The sequence below is a fragment of the Entelurus aequoreus genome, linkage group LG10, assembly GCF_033978785.1.
Source record: "Entelurus aequoreus isolate RoL-2023_Sb linkage group LG10, RoL_Eaeq_v1.1, whole genome shotgun sequence".
Taxonomy (NCBI): Eukaryota; Metazoa; Chordata; class Actinopteri; order Syngnathiformes; family Syngnathidae; genus Entelurus; species Entelurus aequoreus.
This window is the reverse complement of record NC_084740.1, coordinates 10,983,571-11,002,036: the sequence shown is the minus strand read 5'-3', so window position 1 is coordinate 11,002,036 and position 18,466 is coordinate 10,983,571. Positions and strand designations below refer to the sequence as shown.

General features: G+C 37.1%; 1 protein-coding gene across 4 annotated transcripts in view; it reads right to left on the bottom strand.

Moving 5' to 3' along the window:
• The window catches only part of mcamb (melanoma cell adhesion molecule b), an 86,391-nt gene that overhangs the window by 13,751 nt on the left and 54,174 nt on the right, over positions 1-18,466 (bottom strand). For all 4 annotated transcript variants that reach the window (XM_062060085.1, XM_062060086.1, XM_062060088.1 and 1 more), the window contains exons 2-9: positions 13,161-13,285; positions 11,061-11,292; positions 10,905-10,972; positions 4,028-4,115; positions 3,778-3,957; positions 3,570-3,700; positions 1,641-1,776; positions 1,437-1,552 (exon numbers count right to left, since the gene is read on the bottom strand). In XM_062060085.1, coding sequence (XP_061916069.1) covers positions 1,437-1,552; positions 1,641-1,776; positions 3,570-3,700; positions 3,778-3,957; positions 4,028-4,115; positions 10,905-10,972; positions 11,061-11,292; positions 13,161-13,285 — 1,076 coding nt within the window. The remainder of the gene's footprint in view (positions 1-1,436; positions 1,553-1,640; positions 1,777-3,569; positions 3,701-3,777; positions 3,958-4,027; positions 4,116-10,904; positions 10,973-11,060; positions 11,293-13,160; positions 13,286-18,466) is intronic.

Genomic DNA, 18,466 nt, shown 5'->3' with positions numbered 1-18,466 from the left:
GTCTATTCTTGGTGTTGGGTTTTATCAAATACATTTCCCCAAAAAATGCGACTTATACTCCAGTGCGACTTATATATGTTTTTTTTCTTTCTTTATTATGCATTTTCGGCCGGTGCGACTTATACTCCGGAGCGACTTATACTCTAAAAAATACGGTAAAAGTACTTTTACAATAAATAAATCAATGACATATTGAATAACACATATATGTATTTAACCCCAATTATAAATAACTATGACACATTTAAGTAAGTTATTTAAAGATTTACTGTATGTATTTATTTTATTTTGTCCAAATTTGTCCTCCCCGAGTCCTTCTTTTTGTCATGTCTGTTCATGTTTTTGTTTTGGCCATGTGTTGGTTTTTTGGACTCTTTTTAGTTCCTGGTTGCACTTCCTTGTTTGGTTTGGTTTCCATGGTCACCCATTAGTTTTCACCTGTCTTGTCACGCACCTGTTTCACGTTTCGAGTCACGCACCTGTTTTCACTGATCACGTCACTATTTAAATCTGTCTGTTTCTGTTGTTCGTCCTGGCGTCCTCACACATTCACACTCCTGCCACTCTGATGATCCATGCTGCTCTTTTTCATGTTTTTCTCATGCCAAGTAAGTTTTGTTTATTAAGACCACAGTTAGTGTTTTTGTTTCTTTGTTCATAGTTTTTGTGCCCACGTGCATGTCTTTTGTTTCTTAGTCAAGTTTGTATTTCCGCCTTTGTGCGCGCCATTTGTTTGCTTCCTTTTTTTAGTTTATTAGTGTTAAAAATAAATCATGTATTTAAATTCACGCCTTGCCCGCACCAATTTTCCTTTGCCTTCCGGAGAAGCAAACCCCAAGAATCAAGTCATGACACTTTTAAGTTATTACCGTATTTTTCGGAGTATAAGTCGCTCCGTAGTATAAGTCGCACCAGCCGAAAATGCATAATAAAGGGAAAAACATATATAAGTCGCACTGGAGTATAAGTCGCATTTTTTGGGGAAATTTATTTGATAAAACCCAACACCAAAAATAGACATTTGAAAGGCAATTTAAAATAAATAAAGAATAGTGAACAACAGGCTGAATAAGTGTACGTTATATGACGCATAAATAACCAACTGAGAACGTGCCTCGTATGTTCGCGTAACATATTATAGTAAGAGTAATTCAAATAACTATAACATATACAACATGCTATACATTTACCAAACAATCTGTCACTCCTAATTGCTAAATCCGATGAAATCTTATACGTCTAGTCTCTTACGTGAATGAGCTAAATAATATTATTGGATATTTTACGGTAATGTGTTAATAATTTCACACATAAGTCGCTCCCTGAGTATAAGTCGCACCCCCGGCCAAACTATGAAAAAAACTGCGACTTATAGTCCGAAAAATACGGTACTCATCTAAACAAGACATTTGTGGACAATTGTGCGAATGCAGGACCTTGAACCAGGCCGTGTGTGTCTGCAGGGAAGACAAGGCATTGCAGGTGGCCTTCAGCTCCTCCCCTTGATCTATCTCCACGGGGCCCGCGGGCGCCACCACGGCAGGGTCTAGGTCTGCGGCAGACATGTTCAACCAAGAGCGTTACGATGGTTTTGATAGAAACGTTCAGGTCACATAAAGTAATGTGTGGAGCAGGCGTACAGTCAACAAAGATGCTGGTCGTCCCCAAGAGCTCCTCGTACGTGTCTGTGTCCAAAGAGACGCACTCGTAGTCGCCACTGTTGAGACGCGTCACGTTTGCCAGCACATACGCGTTAGATTCCAGCTGGTATTCCTCCTAGGAAAAGTACAAAGGTCATTAGAGTACTTCCTGTATTTGGTGGTCAATTTATTAAGTACAAAATATTAAGTACAATTTTTTATATAATATAAATCTCAGAGTGGCTAAACAACCATTTAATTACGTTGTCTTTTTGGCATTTCAGATGACTGATTTAATAAACTTAGAAAAATAATACAATATATTTTAAACAGATGATTAGAAACAACGCGCAAATTCTGATGGACACACGTAGGTCAAATTCTGCCAATAAACTACAAAGTCTTCTGAATTTAATCAATGGATATATTTGCAAATGTAAAATACAAAAGCAATACTTAACATCATTAGATATGTAAAAAAGTTTTACTCTGCAGCCTATTCGTAAAAGCTGAGAGGAAAATAAATAGATTACTTGCGGATTATCTGTTATATAGGCACAGTATAATACAGTAAACAGTCATCCCTCGTTTACCACTGTTAATTGGCTCCAGGCCTGACCGCAACTAAAACATTTCCGCGAAGTAGGAATCATTAATTATAGATTAATTATTTTCATAGCCGGAGCATAAAACATATGTTTATGACCTTCTAAATATTTTCAACATCATGAGAGCCCTCAAGACATGACACCCTTTAGTCACCTTTACACTCTTTTAATCCAATGCAGTAATGCTGCCTGAGGCTGAGCCAATCAGTGGCCACGATACTGAACAGAGCGTATGATTGCAATGGTCTCATCTATTGGTCAATACTACTGACCTATTGATATTTGTAGTTTATTTAGCCATTTTATGCTTAAAGATGCTCAATTTAGGACCAAAATTTTTTTTTAAATATGCTTTAAAAAAACAACATCCCTGAGAAATCTGAGATGTGGTGAAGCCGCAAATTTAAAACTCAGTGTGGCGACAGATGACTCTTTAGATTGTATTAATTAATTTTTTATAATTAAAAATTATAAATGTATATATTTAATTTAAATATTATTTCTATTAATAATCATAATAATAATAATTCTGTATTAAATGTATATACGGTAGCGCTTATTTTTTTAATTGTGGGTTGAAATTTATTTCGAACATGTTTGCAATTTTAACATGATACATCACATATTTTCCATTACTCTTTACAACATGCCTGAAAAAGAGTAGGAAAAAGCTAAATGTATTTAATCCTACCCCTTTTTTACTTCATAGCAGTTACTTACACATATGTTCACTTCCTGTTTTCAATTTGTAGCACAATGACTGCCATCAATGATTTCTAAATACTTTAAAATAAATGAATTGTTCATTTAGTTGTTATTACATATATTTATTTGAAATTTGAATTACATTTTAATTTGAGAATTTCGACATGTGGATCTTAAGTATTTTTACAGTTTAAAACATCATATTAAGTAATGTGTATGAAAAATTAATTTAATTATTAAAATAACTAACTTAATTACAAAGATTACAAATATCAAAACATTGTACTCTATATAACACTACAGTTTGATAAAATTCCCATTCCATCCCATTTCAATAAGAGTCTCAAAGCTGCTGAATAACTCTTGTTTATTTTTATTTATTTATAATGATTGCAGTTGTTTAACAACATAATAATAGTATTTTATATAACATTATTTTGTTTCCCTCAATGTATATTAATGTTTCTGCAAGCTTTGAGTTCTTCACTTACACTGATACCATGATGTGTCATAGCTGATTTTACCTAAATATATTGATTATTACAATGTATCAGCAAAACAGTGTAATAACACGGCATGGTAAGAAATTGTTAGTAAGCATGTAAACAAGCCTTACTACTCGGTGCCTGATGGTGAAAATTGAAGAAGGCATATTCCCGTCGCCTTGGCAACGCAACTCAATGGAGTCCCCCTCCTTAATTTTACCCTTTGGTGACTCCACCCACACTTGGACAGCAGTGGACGGGTCTGAAATGGCAATGATGAGATGAAGGCTTAATATCTGTTTTAGAATAGACGCTAGATGAAAGGTGTGTGTGTCTCACAGTAGACGGTGATGTTAATGGTGTTGGTCTCGGTCATTCTGGTCCCTCCTGGGACAAGGTAGGTGACCTCGCAGTAGAAGTGAGCGTCTTTGTCCTCCTTGGTCACCTTCATGCTCAGCTCGCTCCTCACCGAGAACAGACCGCTGGACTCAGTGGTTATGCTGGGCACCACCTTCATCACTGGGCCGGACACAAACGTACAATAAGAGACGGCACATCGAACATGGGACGCGGTTGTCGTTTGTCTCACCGTCATCGGCTCCTCTTAGTGGAGCGTTGTTTCGGTACCACGTGATGTTTGGCCTGGGGAAGCCATTTTTTACCTCGCATATGCCAATCTGGAAAAGAACATTTGTATGTATATTTTAGCAATTTTAACTATTATTTGTTGAATTGATAAATATATCGATTATTGTAGATTTAAATAGTTTTTTTTAGTGCGGTTTAGTGTAGTAGTATAACTAATTTTAAGAATACATTCCCCCAAAGTACAAACACCGTTTCCATATGTGTTGGGAAATTGTGTTAGATGTAAATATAAACGGAATACAATGATTTGCAAATCCTTTTCAACCCATATTCAATTGAATGCGCTACAAAGACAACATATTGTATATGTTCAAACTCATAAACTTTTTTTTTTTTTTGCAAATAATAATTACCTTGGAATTTCATGGCTGCAACACGTGCCAAAGTAGTTGGGAAAGGGCATGTTCACCACTGTGTTACATGGCCTTTCCTTTTAACAACACTCAGTAAACGTTTGGGAACTGAGGAGACACATTTTTGAAGCTTCTCAGGTGGAATTCTTTCCCATTCTTGCTTGATGTACAGCTTAAGTTGTTCAACAGTCCGGGGGTCTCAGTTGTGCTATTTTAGGCTTCATAATGCGCCACACATTTTCAATGGGAGACAGGTCTGGACTACAGGCAGGCCAGTCTAGTACCCGCATTATTTTACTATGAAGCCACGTTGATGTAACATGTGGCTTGGCATTGTCTTGCTGAAATATGCAGGGGCGTCCATGGTAACGTTGCTTGGATGGCAACATATGTTGCTCCAAAACCTGTATGTACCTTTCAGCATTAATGGTCCCTTCACAGATGTGTAAGTTACCCATGTCTTGGGAACAAATACACCCCCATACCATCACAGATGCTGGCTTTTCAACTTTGCACCTATAACAATCCGGATGGTTCTTTTCCTCTTTGGTCCGGAGGACACAACGTCCACAGTTTCCAAAAACAATTTGAAATGTAGACTCGTCAGACCACAGAACACTTTTCCACTTTATATCAGTCCATCTTAGATGAGCTCAGGCCCAGCGAAGCCGACTGTGTTTCTGGGTGTGGTTGATAAACGGTTTTCGCCTTGCATAGGAGAGTTTTAACTTGCACTTACAGATGTAGCGACCAACTGTAGTTACTGACAGTGGGTTTCTGAAGTGTTCCTGAGCCCATGTGGTGATATCCTTTACACACTGATGTCACTTGTTGATGCAGTACAGCCTGAGGGATCGAAGGTCATGGGCTTAGCTGCTTACGTGCAGTGATTTCTCCAGATTCTCTGAACCCTTTGATGATATTACGGACCGTAGATGGTGAAATCCCTAAATTCCTTGCAATAGCTGGTTGAGAAAGGTTTTTCTTAAACTGTTCAACAATTTGCTCACATATTTGTTGACAAAGTGGTGACCCTCGCCCCATCCTTGTTTGTGAATGACTGAGCATTTCATGGAATCTACTTTTATACACAATCATGGCACCCACCTGTTCCCAATTTGCCTGTTCACATGTGAGATGCTCCAAATAAGTGTTTGATGAGCATTCCTCAACTTTATCAGTATTTATTGCCACCTTTCCCAACTTCTTTGTCACGTGTTGCTGGCATCAAATTCTAAAGTTAATGATTATTATTTTGCAAAAAAAAAAAAAAGTTTATCGGTTTGAACATCAAATATGTTGTCTTTGTAGCATATTCAACTGAATATGGGTTGAAAATGATTTGCAAATCATTGTATTCCGTTTATATTTACATCTAACACAATTTCCCAACTCATATGGAAACGGGGTTTGTACACCAACAATTTTCTTGTATGTAGAAACGTTAAATGTATGTTGTTTGGTTAGGGATACAAAAGACAATTATTTAAAGAGACATTTTACTTCCTCTACCATCCTGGAGAATCGCCCTTAATGCCCTTTTAATTGATCGTGTATTACAGTGTGCTGCTGTGAAAAGTTATTTCTAATTTGCACAGTTTACAGAGCACTTTAAAAAACTCATTTTCTACAGTGGCGTCTAAGAGTGTTCTGATTAAGGTTTTATACTGTCAATTCCATTACCGATCATCCATAAGTGAGATAAACTAAAATAATACATGTATTTAAGGGGAACTGCCTTTTTTGGGCATTTTGTCTATCGTTCACATTTATTATAAAAGACAAAAATACAAAACGTTTTTGTTTTTTTGTTGCATTCCAACATAAAAATCGGCTTGTTTTAGGTAGCTAGTAATTCAGCTAATTGGAACAATCAATTCTACCTCTCAATCATTATAAAAATGCATTAAAAAAACATCTACAATACTTCATTTACATTCCGTTACCCGTATAATGACCAAGCTGTAACGACCATGCCATTGTAAGAGCCGACACTGAAGAAGTCTTTTTCTAGCGTATTAATACATCAGCGTGCTACGGTATTGGCCGTAAAAGCTAGCCACGGAAAGCGATAAGCTAGCTTTTACACAAGCGCAAAACGCTAAATAGAAACACATGTTCTTGCCGTATGTCGGGCGTGCGCTGCTATGAAAATGGAATTCAATGCGCGGAACAAGTCAGTTCCGCCAATGATTAAAATGACCAAAATACAGTAAATATTGTACATATTACATATTGTTATGAATGTGTCCGATACTACATTATATGTAGACTTGTAGTGTGTATACAAAACGTTGAGGGAGGGCTTTGAAGTTGTTTTACAGAGCTTTGAAGGCTACAACGGTGACTCCCATTAGCCGTATCTTCCAAGCGTTTCTTATCATCCTTAAAATCCTAAAAAAGACGTGTGTTCTTGTCTCTCATAATGATTGTGAACGATAGGCAAAATAAATAAATAAAAAAACAGTTTACTTTTAACAATAGATCTTATGATTTATTCATGGTGAGAGCTATTGACTAGATCATCTGAAAAAGAAACCATCAAATCACTTTACTTTTTGGGAAGTGAAATCGTAGTGGGTCATACTACAAATGTGGGTATCGATCCAAAACTATCCAGTTACAGGGGAAGTATTGATCATATTGGTACTGATACCAATACATTTTACTTTAAAATATTTAAGATCCTTACATGATTTGGCTTTTTCATTTTCAATCAAAATTATAATCTGCAGAAAAAACACATGGAGTAATTGTAACAATATCAACTAAATATTTAAAATATTAATTTATTTCTCTTTTTTTCATTCAATTTTAAGCAATATTAAGTCAAAATCCACCTACAGTATCTCCAGGGACTTATTGCCTGAATTTTTTAATTTAAAAAAATAATAATAATGTGAAAATAAAAGATCAATCTAATCACTTGCATCAGTCATATTCTGATACTATGTTTGAAATAAAGTCAAACCATAACCATAACCCTTGGTATCAACAGCATCAATTTATGGATCGATCCATCCTCCGCCGTTGCTGTTATATTATACTCTTTCTAGACTCTTATTATCAATCCAATACCATGTAGTTACAGGGTTAGCATTGGCTTTATTATTACTGATACCAACACATTTTACTTTAAAATATTTAAGATCACTAAATTAGTTTGCTTTTTCATTTTTAATCAAAATTCTAATCAGCAGAAAACACATGGACACATTGTAACAATATCAAGTAAATAACTAAACTATTTAAAAGAACAAAAAACTTGATTTTGTGAAAATAAAACATCACTCTAATCACTAGTATCAATCATATACTGATACTACTCTTGGCATCAACAGCATCGATTTATGGATCGATCCATCCTCTTCCGTGTTGCTGTTATATTATCTTCTTTCTAGACTCTTATCAAACTACTTTTTTAAGTTCCTGTTAATATCTTCCTACCGGTACTTTCTGCTGTAACATGCTTCCATCCACACGTTTGTTAAAGTTTATTCTTCTGTTGTTTCAAGTTAGCTTAGCATGTTTTCTTGTAGTCTGCTGCTCTTTTGATTTTCTCCTTCTCCAGTTCCACAGTGATATTAATACTTATGAGAAATGCTGTATATTTTCCGTAAAGGAGGTGATTATTAACTTAGAGGGGCTCCCCAGCAGTAGCTGCAAGCAATAGCCTCGTCTGTCAACAATAAGACCAAGCCGCAAGCTATGAGCCACAAATTATATATTTTTTGTGATTAGCAGTGAAAGGTATTGATTGACATCTGACGATTACAAACTTTTCCACAGAAATTGCCCGAATAATCGATCTTTTCTGGACGCATCAAAGCAAGGTACGTCACGTCGACATATTTACATCATCGATGACGTCAACGAATCGTCCCAGGCCTAGTGTATTTCATCAGGGAGGTGAGGCTTACTGTGAAAAATTAAAGAAGGAATAATGATAACGACAACTATTATCAACATTGGTCCAATGAACTGTGATATTATAAATGTATTTTCTGAATGATTCCAATCATTTGAATCATTTTCTTGAGAAAAAATTGCTGAACTTGCGCATTACCTGACCAAATATGTTTGTCTTTGTCTTTAATGTAAGTGTGACATCATTATTTGGTCTCATCGAATAATAAACTGCAGATAAATGCACACTTTTGCTCATTATGAGGGAGGTGTACATGAGTTAGCAGGTGCTAGTGGCTGTCATCTTTCTACAAATAGGCAAAGTGCAACACTATTGGCGTCAATGTGTTAGCTACATTCAGCAGCAAGTCAAGGACAAAACATTGTTTTTCTTAATTTTTATGCTGTGCTGCATTTTGACTGCCAAGATGGGAGCTCAAAAAAGTAATTGCCTCACCAGCCATAAACCTCTCGGCACGTCACAGGTGTAATTATATCACAATGTTATATGAAAAAAAGTACTTTACATCTGCCATCACTTCATCACGATGCATCCCTTCCTGACTTTTTGCATGATTTTGCGTCTAAAAATTATTATTATTCAAGGTTGCAGTTAACAATAACCGTTAGTCGTGTGCTTTGAATGGTGAATGATGATGTTTTTCTGTTTATTAATTAACTAAAATGCAAAGTGTCGGTTACAACTTAGACTTAGACAAACTTTAATGATCCACAAGGGAAATTGTTCAACACAGTAGCTCAGTTACAATGATGGAAAGTGTAAGGATGGAAAGGACAATGCAGGTATAAATAGAAATAGACATTATAAACATTATAAACAAAGAGAAGTAGCTAACATGTCAGGTGTCAGGTAACAGGCAGATGTCATCTATTGCTGTATGATGAATAAGTAGCGTGAATTGCATATATTATTCAACAAGTCAAGGTTGGTCGTGTGCAGTGTTGGGACTAACGCGTTACTTTGTAACGCGTTACTGTCAGCTGTTAGTTTCGGCGGTAACTAGTAATCAACGCGTTATTTTTTATATTCAGCAACTCAGTTACCGTTACTACATGATGCGTTACTGCGTTATTTTACGTTATTTTTTATATAGTATCGGCTAGAAACAGAAGATCTGAGTGTGTTTTATTGGAGCGCTGCAGTGTCGTCCTTCTGACTCTCTTGTGTCACAAGCCGGAGGCGCGCTGTGTGTGTCTGGGTGTGGGTGTGGGGAGGGGAGGGGAGGGGGAGCGTGTCTGTGTTTACTAACAACGGAGCCGCAGTCGAGTGTTTTAACATGGAAATATTCTCACTTCTTTTCTTTTGTCGAGCACAAAGAAAAGAACATTTTAGTTAAATGTAAGTTGTGTCTTGGATCAAAACAGCCCAAAACAACAATTCAAATCTGCCTGGTTAGGCTTTGTGTATGTCACGTGTGCCTTCCTTAGGTGAAGCCAGGTTTACAGCTATGTTGTTATTAGGCTGTTTGTTACTTATGTATGTTATGTTGCAGCTATTTAAAATAGTTTTGTCAATTTGTTCTGGCCTGAAATAAATTGGCCCTTTGAAACATATCTTTGTCTTTGTGTGTTGTATGTAGACCACATTGCTTAGCAGAGTTCAGTGATGCAAATGCCTGTCAAGTTGATCAACAGATTGTATTATTCTCCAGTGCAATAACAGTACTGAAATGAAGGCTACAAGGGCATTAATGGGAGCTTTAAAAAAAAAAAAAGAAGTAACTAAATAGTTACTTTTCACAGTAACGCATTACTTTTGGTGTAAGTAACTGAGTTACTTTTGAAATAAAGTAACTAGTAACTGTAAATAGTTACTGGTTTTCAGTAACTAACCCAACACTGGTCGTGTCTGCATAATAAAAAGTTGTCTCGTGCGACTTTTTGGAACTGTACCAATAATACTGCTTCTCACAAAAATGTAACAGTAATCAATCGTTAATTGCTCTATAATGTTGGGAATTTTTTTAATTTTTTTTTTAATATGGTATAGGTTAGTGCTAAGCACATCAATCCACAAAATTTCATGAAAATAAGTTTTGTTGTTTTTGCATCATTTTTGCTTACTAATAAACTAATAGTGGCAAAAACTGTTGCTGATATTCACCCAATATACTCCAGTGAACGGCTCTTTATAAATGATGCCAGGTGTTGTATAGCCGCCAAGTGCGTAACCTACCAATGCAAATAACCTGCGGCTCCATTATTGGATTAAATTATTGACAGCCATGGCTGTTTAAAACCTTTTGATGGAGTTTTTATTAACTCCACAAGATGGCAGTAGTTTTCTTTACCTCTGTGTGCACTTTAAAATGCTGTCAGTGTGAAACTAATGCGTGTTACACTTCTCTTCCCTTGCTGTTATTTACAATGACCGTGTGTTTAAAGATAACTATGCTTTCCTCTCAATAGTCTCATGCACTCCAAATTGTCATTAAAATACAGTACGATGGCTTTTCAAACATCTGCCTAATTATTGCCTTTTACATTAATATACGCCCTGGCTACAGTTGGAGCATTTCTGGTAACCTCTTTGTGTACCTTGGATAAGTCATCGTAAATGGAGATCCCCGCCTGGAAGCCTTCTATAGTTGGGGAGTCTGGTTTTTCTGTGCAACATTAAAGAAGTGCATCAGGAACGGAAGAATAATAAATGCTTTAATCTTTACAAACCAGCGCAAACATCTTATCGCTTACCAAACACTAAGAGCTTGGTACGTCCCTCGCCGACCCCGTCAGTCAGGCTCTTGATGAGGCAGATGAACTCCAGCTGGTCTCTCACTTGCACGTCCGCGATGGTCAACACCACTTCGCCTGTGGCTGCGGTGACGTTGACGGTGATGCGGTCTGTGAACGGCGTGCCTCGGTCCACTACCTTCATGGTGGCATCCTCATAATAGATCTTCTGCTTCTCACCTAGCCTCGACACCTGCATAAATCACACTGCTTGGTTTCTACATATACACTAGTCCAAAGTTTGATTGACCCTTGACCTCATTACAAACTATAGTGGACCTAGGGCTGCACATTATACAAAATGTACGATATTAATAGAGCTTTTAATAATGTTGTTATATTGTGATAATGCATGTTGATGACACATCCATCCATCCATCTTCTTCCGCTTATCCGAGGTCGGGTCACGGGGGCAGCAGCCTAAGCAGGGAAGCCCAGACTTCCCTCTCCCCAGCCACTTCGTCCAGCTCCTCCCAGGGGATCCCGAGGCGTTACTAAGGCCAGCCGGGAGACATAGTCTTCCCAACGTGTCCTGGGTCTTCCCCGTGGCCTCCTACCGGCCGGACGTGCCCTAAACACCTCCCTAGGGAGGCGTTCGGGTGGCATCCTAACCAGATGCCCGAACCACCTCATCTGGCTCCTCTCGATGTGGAGGAGCAGCGGCTCATTCTAAGCTGTGCCACACATATTTGACGGCAACAAGCAAACGACCGCGTTTTCAACGCAATGTGGCGAGCTAGCGGCTAACGTCCCTCCACAGTACGAGTCACTAATCCTTGTCTTCATGGCGGCAAAAAAACTATGTTTCTTACAAGTAGCATTATTACTGAAGGATGAGAAATTGCTAAACATGCTACACTCTACACTGTAGGAGGATACAATTAGCCATGCTAACCGCTAAGCTAGTGCTCTTAAATGTAAACAAAGGTGGGCGGTTTGACACAAATATCAACAGTATAGTATAAAGTATATGGTCAATATTACTGTCATTAGATCTATACTTCTTACTAACACAAAATCGTATTTTTCTGTCATTTTTGTTATTGTTTACAAACTCAGGACGTAAGTCCCTGGACACAGGAGGACTTTAAGGGAAAAAACCAAAGGATTTAAATCAGAGCCAATAATAGTTTTTGCTTAAGTTTAGATATTTTGCACTATTGACTTTATTTTGCTCAAAATATCGTTTGTAATAATAATGAAATCATTTAAATATTTAATTTATATTGTTACACTGCCATCCTGTGTTTTTGTCTGATTATATTTGTGATCAAAAATTAAATGATGTGCAAAGTAATCTGGATTCTACCTTAAAAACTAGTCAAATGCACCTATTTATTTAAAGATTGTAAACCACCGGAAGAGAGATTTGCGTATGTAGTTTTCTTGTCAATATAGTCAAGCCATTAGGGCTGTGCAAAATAATCTATTCTCATATGAGTCACAATTCTTATTGATTACGATTCTAAATCGATTTAAAGTTTTCAAAAATCAATTGAAATTTATTATTAACTTATTTAAAAAACTTGTTTTTATATAATTTATATACCGAATAATATATTGATATAAATATAAGAATCTATAAAAATATATTAGAATCGGCTTTACTTAAAAATTTGGTTGAAATGTAAAGTGATTCTGAATTGATTCGTCATCCTAATAATCGTCATCCAATTGTTGTAAGATTCCTGTCTATACAACACATACGACAACATTTTATTTGATAAGAATAAGAAATGTCCATTTAAACTAAAAATATGCACAAATGGAGGAAAATTATTTCAAAAATCCTTTATTATATCCATTTTTTCTTATGTCTCTGGCAAATTTTTTAACAAGCGATATTCGGATTTAAACAACCGCTTATGTCGACGCCTGTCAGCCAGCTTCAATTGCACTCACACTTTGTCCCCTTTTTTTTAAAATATCTAAACTGTACGCTGTTTTTTTTTTTTTTTTACTACATGAAACTGCTTATATTCCACTGATTTCATCGTCTTTAATAAGTAAGTTGGGACACCCCCAGTATGAGTTGCACGGGGGAGGTGCGGTACAACTCACAAAGAACCACTGGATGGAGACGCCCCCGATGCCGTCGTCCGAGCTGAACATGCTGACGATCTGAGCTGTGTCTCCTCTGTAGACCTCCACCCTGTCCTCCATGTTCACCTCCACCAGCGCCCATGCTGAGAGACACACACAATACAATATGACGACAAATGGTTGATATCATAGGTGAAACATCACAAAGCACTCGTGCTTAGACACCAAAAAAACTTGCTATGACAAGAATGAGTGCCGCCCATGTCCGCATGAATGTGATGCATTCCTGTGTGTCACCCTCTCTGGCAGGAAGAAAGGCTCAATTTACAGGCCGCATAGTGCAGCCACTGTTCCTTCACCGACTGCCTCTGAGGGAAGACTGGTTTTCCCCGATGTGACGCATCCTTTAAAAGTGAACGACAAACCCCCGATTTGTCGACAGATGCCAGTGAGAGCTGTAGCCAACCAGGTCAGATTTGGAGAATTTGTGTTAATTTGGTACTGTCCGTGTGGTCTGTCGTCATAGACTACCTTAAAAAGTCTAATTATAGCCACAGCATTTTTCTTTTACATCAATCACAACACAAAGTGCAGGAAACGTAAAACTATTTATCACAACTTAATTTTCTTTACCTTAATAATTGCATGATAACGTAGGAAGGGAAACATAGCTTTCTTTGCTCACATGGTCATTTATTAACAAGTACAACATCTTAGCAACACTACCAATCTGCATAGCGGTAAGGAGCAAACTGCTCAGTCAGCATTAAAGAGGAACTGCACTTCTTTTTAGAAAAAAAATTAAGCGTTAGATTGCAAGCTACCGGTCGATCGCCAGCCAGGCATTAAAAAAATTGACCTAAAAATGAACGATCATCAATCGTAAGACGTCACTTTTGTCACTTGATTGACATTCACGGCACCCGAGGGTCTTGTGAGATGACGCTGACTGCTGCCAGATCATTATTAAGAAAAATTGACCGACAGGAAGGCGAGAAACACTTTTTATTTCAACAGACTCTCGCGCCGTACCTGCCGTCAAAACTCTAAAGACTACACAGTTCCTGTCTTCACAATAAAGCCCTGCTTCATCCTGCCTGCGCTAATTAAATAAGAGTCTCAGAAAGCTGGTGTGCACAAGCTAGCAAGCTATGAAGTTTGCTGCCAATGTATTTCTTGTAAAGTGTATGAAGGAGTATGGAAGCTGGACAAATAAAATGCCCAAAAACCAACCACTTTCATGTGGTATTAGACAGAAAGGAGGACTTTTTTTCTCCTCCATTTGAAAATGTGGACGTTATCAGCACTACTGTCTGATTCCAATCAATGCAAGTCATCAGAATCAGGTAATACACCAACTTATGTTATAGTCTTTATGACAGAAAGGAATCTACATGTGTTAAACATGCTTGTATTATCATTAAACACCTTTCACTTGTTAACAAAATTGTCTCTTTCATAAATAAATAAATATAAATTATATATATGAATGAGGTAGATCCCCTCGACTTGGTCAATTGAAAAGTAGCCCGCCTGCAGAAAACATGTGAGCACCCCTGTATTAAAAGAAATCCATCTGTCGTCATGTCTTTAATTATAATTGTGAACGTTAGGCAAAATTCCAAAAAAACTGCAGTTCTCTTTTATCACTGCTGGTGAGTACAGTTAAACAACAGAATAAGAATCATAATTAAACATCATTATTATCATGATTATATTATTATTATTGCATCTCAGGGGAATTAAGTCTCACCATGTCTTTAAAAGTTAGTGACTCCTCTGTTTCTAACATTAATTAAGGGTCTTATGAACTCACCACAGTTATGGGCAATGAGATGCAAAAGTGAAACTTATACATACTGTAACTTTCTTATTTAGTTTATCTTTACCTTTCGTCTATCACTTCATCCTTGTTTCTAAAGGCTGGTGCTGTGTGTGACAGCTTCAAGGGGATTTTGTATGACATCCTCATGATAAGTGGCTGTGTTATAAAGAAGTATTAAAAAAACAATTACATAAACAGTCTGGTATTGTGAGAAAAACTGCATTTAAAAATCGATAAAATGTGCTAAAACAAAGAGAAAAAAGTTGTAATATTGTCGGAATGTTATTAGCATATTAGCTGATTGATAATATGTGGCAGATTTTTAGAGAAAATGAAGGGCTGCTGGTCTCAGACTGTTGCAATACTAAAGTTTGTGTGCGCATGTTGAAATTTCTGTTAAAATTACGATTTTTATTTTATAATTGTGTGATTTTCTATGATACAAAAACAAAACTGTCTGAAACGTTGACTTTTTTATACAACATTTTTATTGAGGTTGTCAAAGTTAATGTTTTAATGTGTATTAATTTGCTGTTAACTTACTTAAAAATGTTAATACAAATTAATTTCAGAACACAATACCACATAAACACTACAAAAGAGTGTCCACATTAATGTGCATAAAAGTTTGTTAACATGAACATCATGTAAATTAATACAGTAAACATGATAAGTGCATATATATTGCTTTTTTTATTTAGTCTCTCTGAAAATGCAAAATGAAACACAAATAATATACATTTAATCGTGATTAATTGAAATTAATCTTCAATCCTGTGATAAATCTACTTAAAACTTGTGTATGACAGCAATACTTTGTATTACTATTTTTTTTGGTGGCTTCCCATAATTTTTTAAATAAATATTAAAAAATACACTATAAAAAATAATAATATTACTATAAAAATATTTAATTTCAAATAAGTTTTATAATGAATGAGGAAAGATTGGTGTGTAATTTATGACAGAAATGTTGGTGTGTACATGGGAAGCCGAGGTGGCCTCCAATGTGTTTGTTCACTTGTGGCTGCACTAGCTTAGACCAAGGTTCTGTTTAGAAAGCAGACCTTCATCAGTACCATTCAAAAAATATACTGTTAAAATGTACAAATTAAAAATATTAAAAGACAGAAAATGCAACAGAGACAAAGACATCCAGTTATAGGTATTGTATAAATATGAACTACAGTTTATTGAAAGTAGTAACCTGGTGCATGTTAAACACAGCATGTAAACAAGCTATTAGTAATTGCTGACACATGCAAAATAAATAAATAAGCTTTGCTTCTTCCTATCCCTTTTCGGACATGTTGAATTGTGCAAGTGTAAACACATGATTTACTTCAATGTAACACAGTTAATCATGTTTGAAATAAACTACACCAACTTTCTGTTACTGTATTCTGGCTCTAAAGTGGCATAAACAATAAACGCTATGACAGCACACCCCCACTCCCTCCATTATTTCCCCCCACCTGCATGTCGCTCTGCTGCGTGTTACCATTTAGGCCCTCTAATGGAGCTGCTCGGCTGCGCTCCCGTTGAAGAAATCCAATTTAGACTCTCCATTGTAGACATTTCCTGCCCATTAGCTATGGCAGGACAACGCTGACTCACCCCCCCCATTGCCTCTCCTCACCTGATACATCTTACATCGTAAGTCCTATTCATGGTAACCGTGATGTGTTCAATGTCACTTGTACTTTTGTGTGCAGTGCATCAAGTGAATCGATTATGTTTAATGACAGGAGACTATTTCATGATGACAGCCCTCAGAAAAACAGAGTGTCCCTTATGACAGCAGCATAGTCTAATAACGCTGCTCCTGTTCCTGCTAGCAATCTCATTTAAGCAACATTGTGCTTGATGGCGGCCATGATTTTTTACCTATCTTTTTTTTAAGCATTTGTTTGTTGGAATTTTTGACATATACAGTCCAGAAATACAATTAAATACATGTGAAATATTATTTTTTTTCAGCCCCAAACAAGTAACCCCCCAAGATATTAAATAAAGCGACTTGTCCAGGGTGTACCCCGCCTTCCGCCCGATTGTAGCTGAGATAGGCTCCAGCGCCCCCCGCCACCCCAAAAGGGAATAAGCGGTAGAAAATGAATGAATATATAATATAGGTGGCGACTTGTCCAGGGTGTACCCCGCCTTCCGCCCGATTGTAGCTGAGATAGGCTCCAGCGCCCCCCGGGACCCCAAAAGGGAATAAGCGGTAGAAAATGAATGAAATGAATGAATATATAATATAGGTGGCGACTTGTCCATGGTGTACCCCGCCTTCCGCCCGAATGCAGCTGAGATAGGCTCCAGCACCCCCGCGACCGAGAAAGGGACAAGCGGTAGAAAATGGATGGATAATAAACTAGAAAAAATTGTATCAAATATTGACATCAAGCCACAGAAAAAGTTTTTAAACCAATCTTGCTAAAATGTACAGACATGTGCTTGCAAGTTAAATGTGGTGGTGATTTGGCTAAACACCTTGAAGTTACATTGAGCTGTGTGAGAAATTTCAAGCTAATCCAACTTTTGAGTTTCATAACAGCAATAGCATGCGGTGTTCGTAAAGTAATAGCACAGTAAGGGTGCATGTTTTGACACATTTTCACCCTTTTGTTGGCAGCGGTTCAAGAGTAGAAGACTGTTATTCACATGGGGTAAACAACAAGCTCATAAAAGCCCTAAAAAGGCCTATTTTTGTCTCTCGCAGTTATCAAGCACATTTTGAACCCATTTTTATAGTCTAAGAAACAATTACAGCCATACAATATACAGTATTGTACTTACAAAATGTGCAGTTACACAACATCATGTCTTCATGCTAGAAAATGTTGAGTAAATTTACTAGTGGGATGGCACCCTCTGCTGGATTCATAGTTCCAGCACTCTTTTTTTCTCAGCAGATAGCGCCATCAAATCACTTTCTATTTAAATTACCATTAAAAAAACTTCCATCCATCCATTTCCTACCGCTTATTCCCTTCGGAGTCGCGGGGGGTGCTGGAGCCTATCTCAACTTACTATTTACAATTTAAAGCAGAGACAAACCATCCGCAATTATGCAGGGGATCTACTGAATTTTTTTTACGTAACATAACGAGAAGTGCAGGTTTGTAGATGACCACGCAATGTCACATAGTGGTCAACTTTGATTTAATTTGATTTAGATTTATTGGTCCCCGTTGGGGAAATTCATTTTCACTGCCTTACATTTAAACAATAGACATTACACATCACGAACAAAAATAACAAAAAGACATCATACATGACCAACATATTTACAGGCTTGTCAGACAAGGTCGGCCAGGCCTGCTGTTTAGGGCGGCTATAGTTGGTAATTAAAAAAAGTTCAAGTACCACTGATAATCCCACACACACTAGGTGTGGAGAAATTACCCTCTGCATTTGACCCATCCCCTTGTTCCACCCCCTGGAGGTGAGGGGAGCAGTGAGCAGCAGCGGTGGTCACGCTCGGGAATCATTTGGT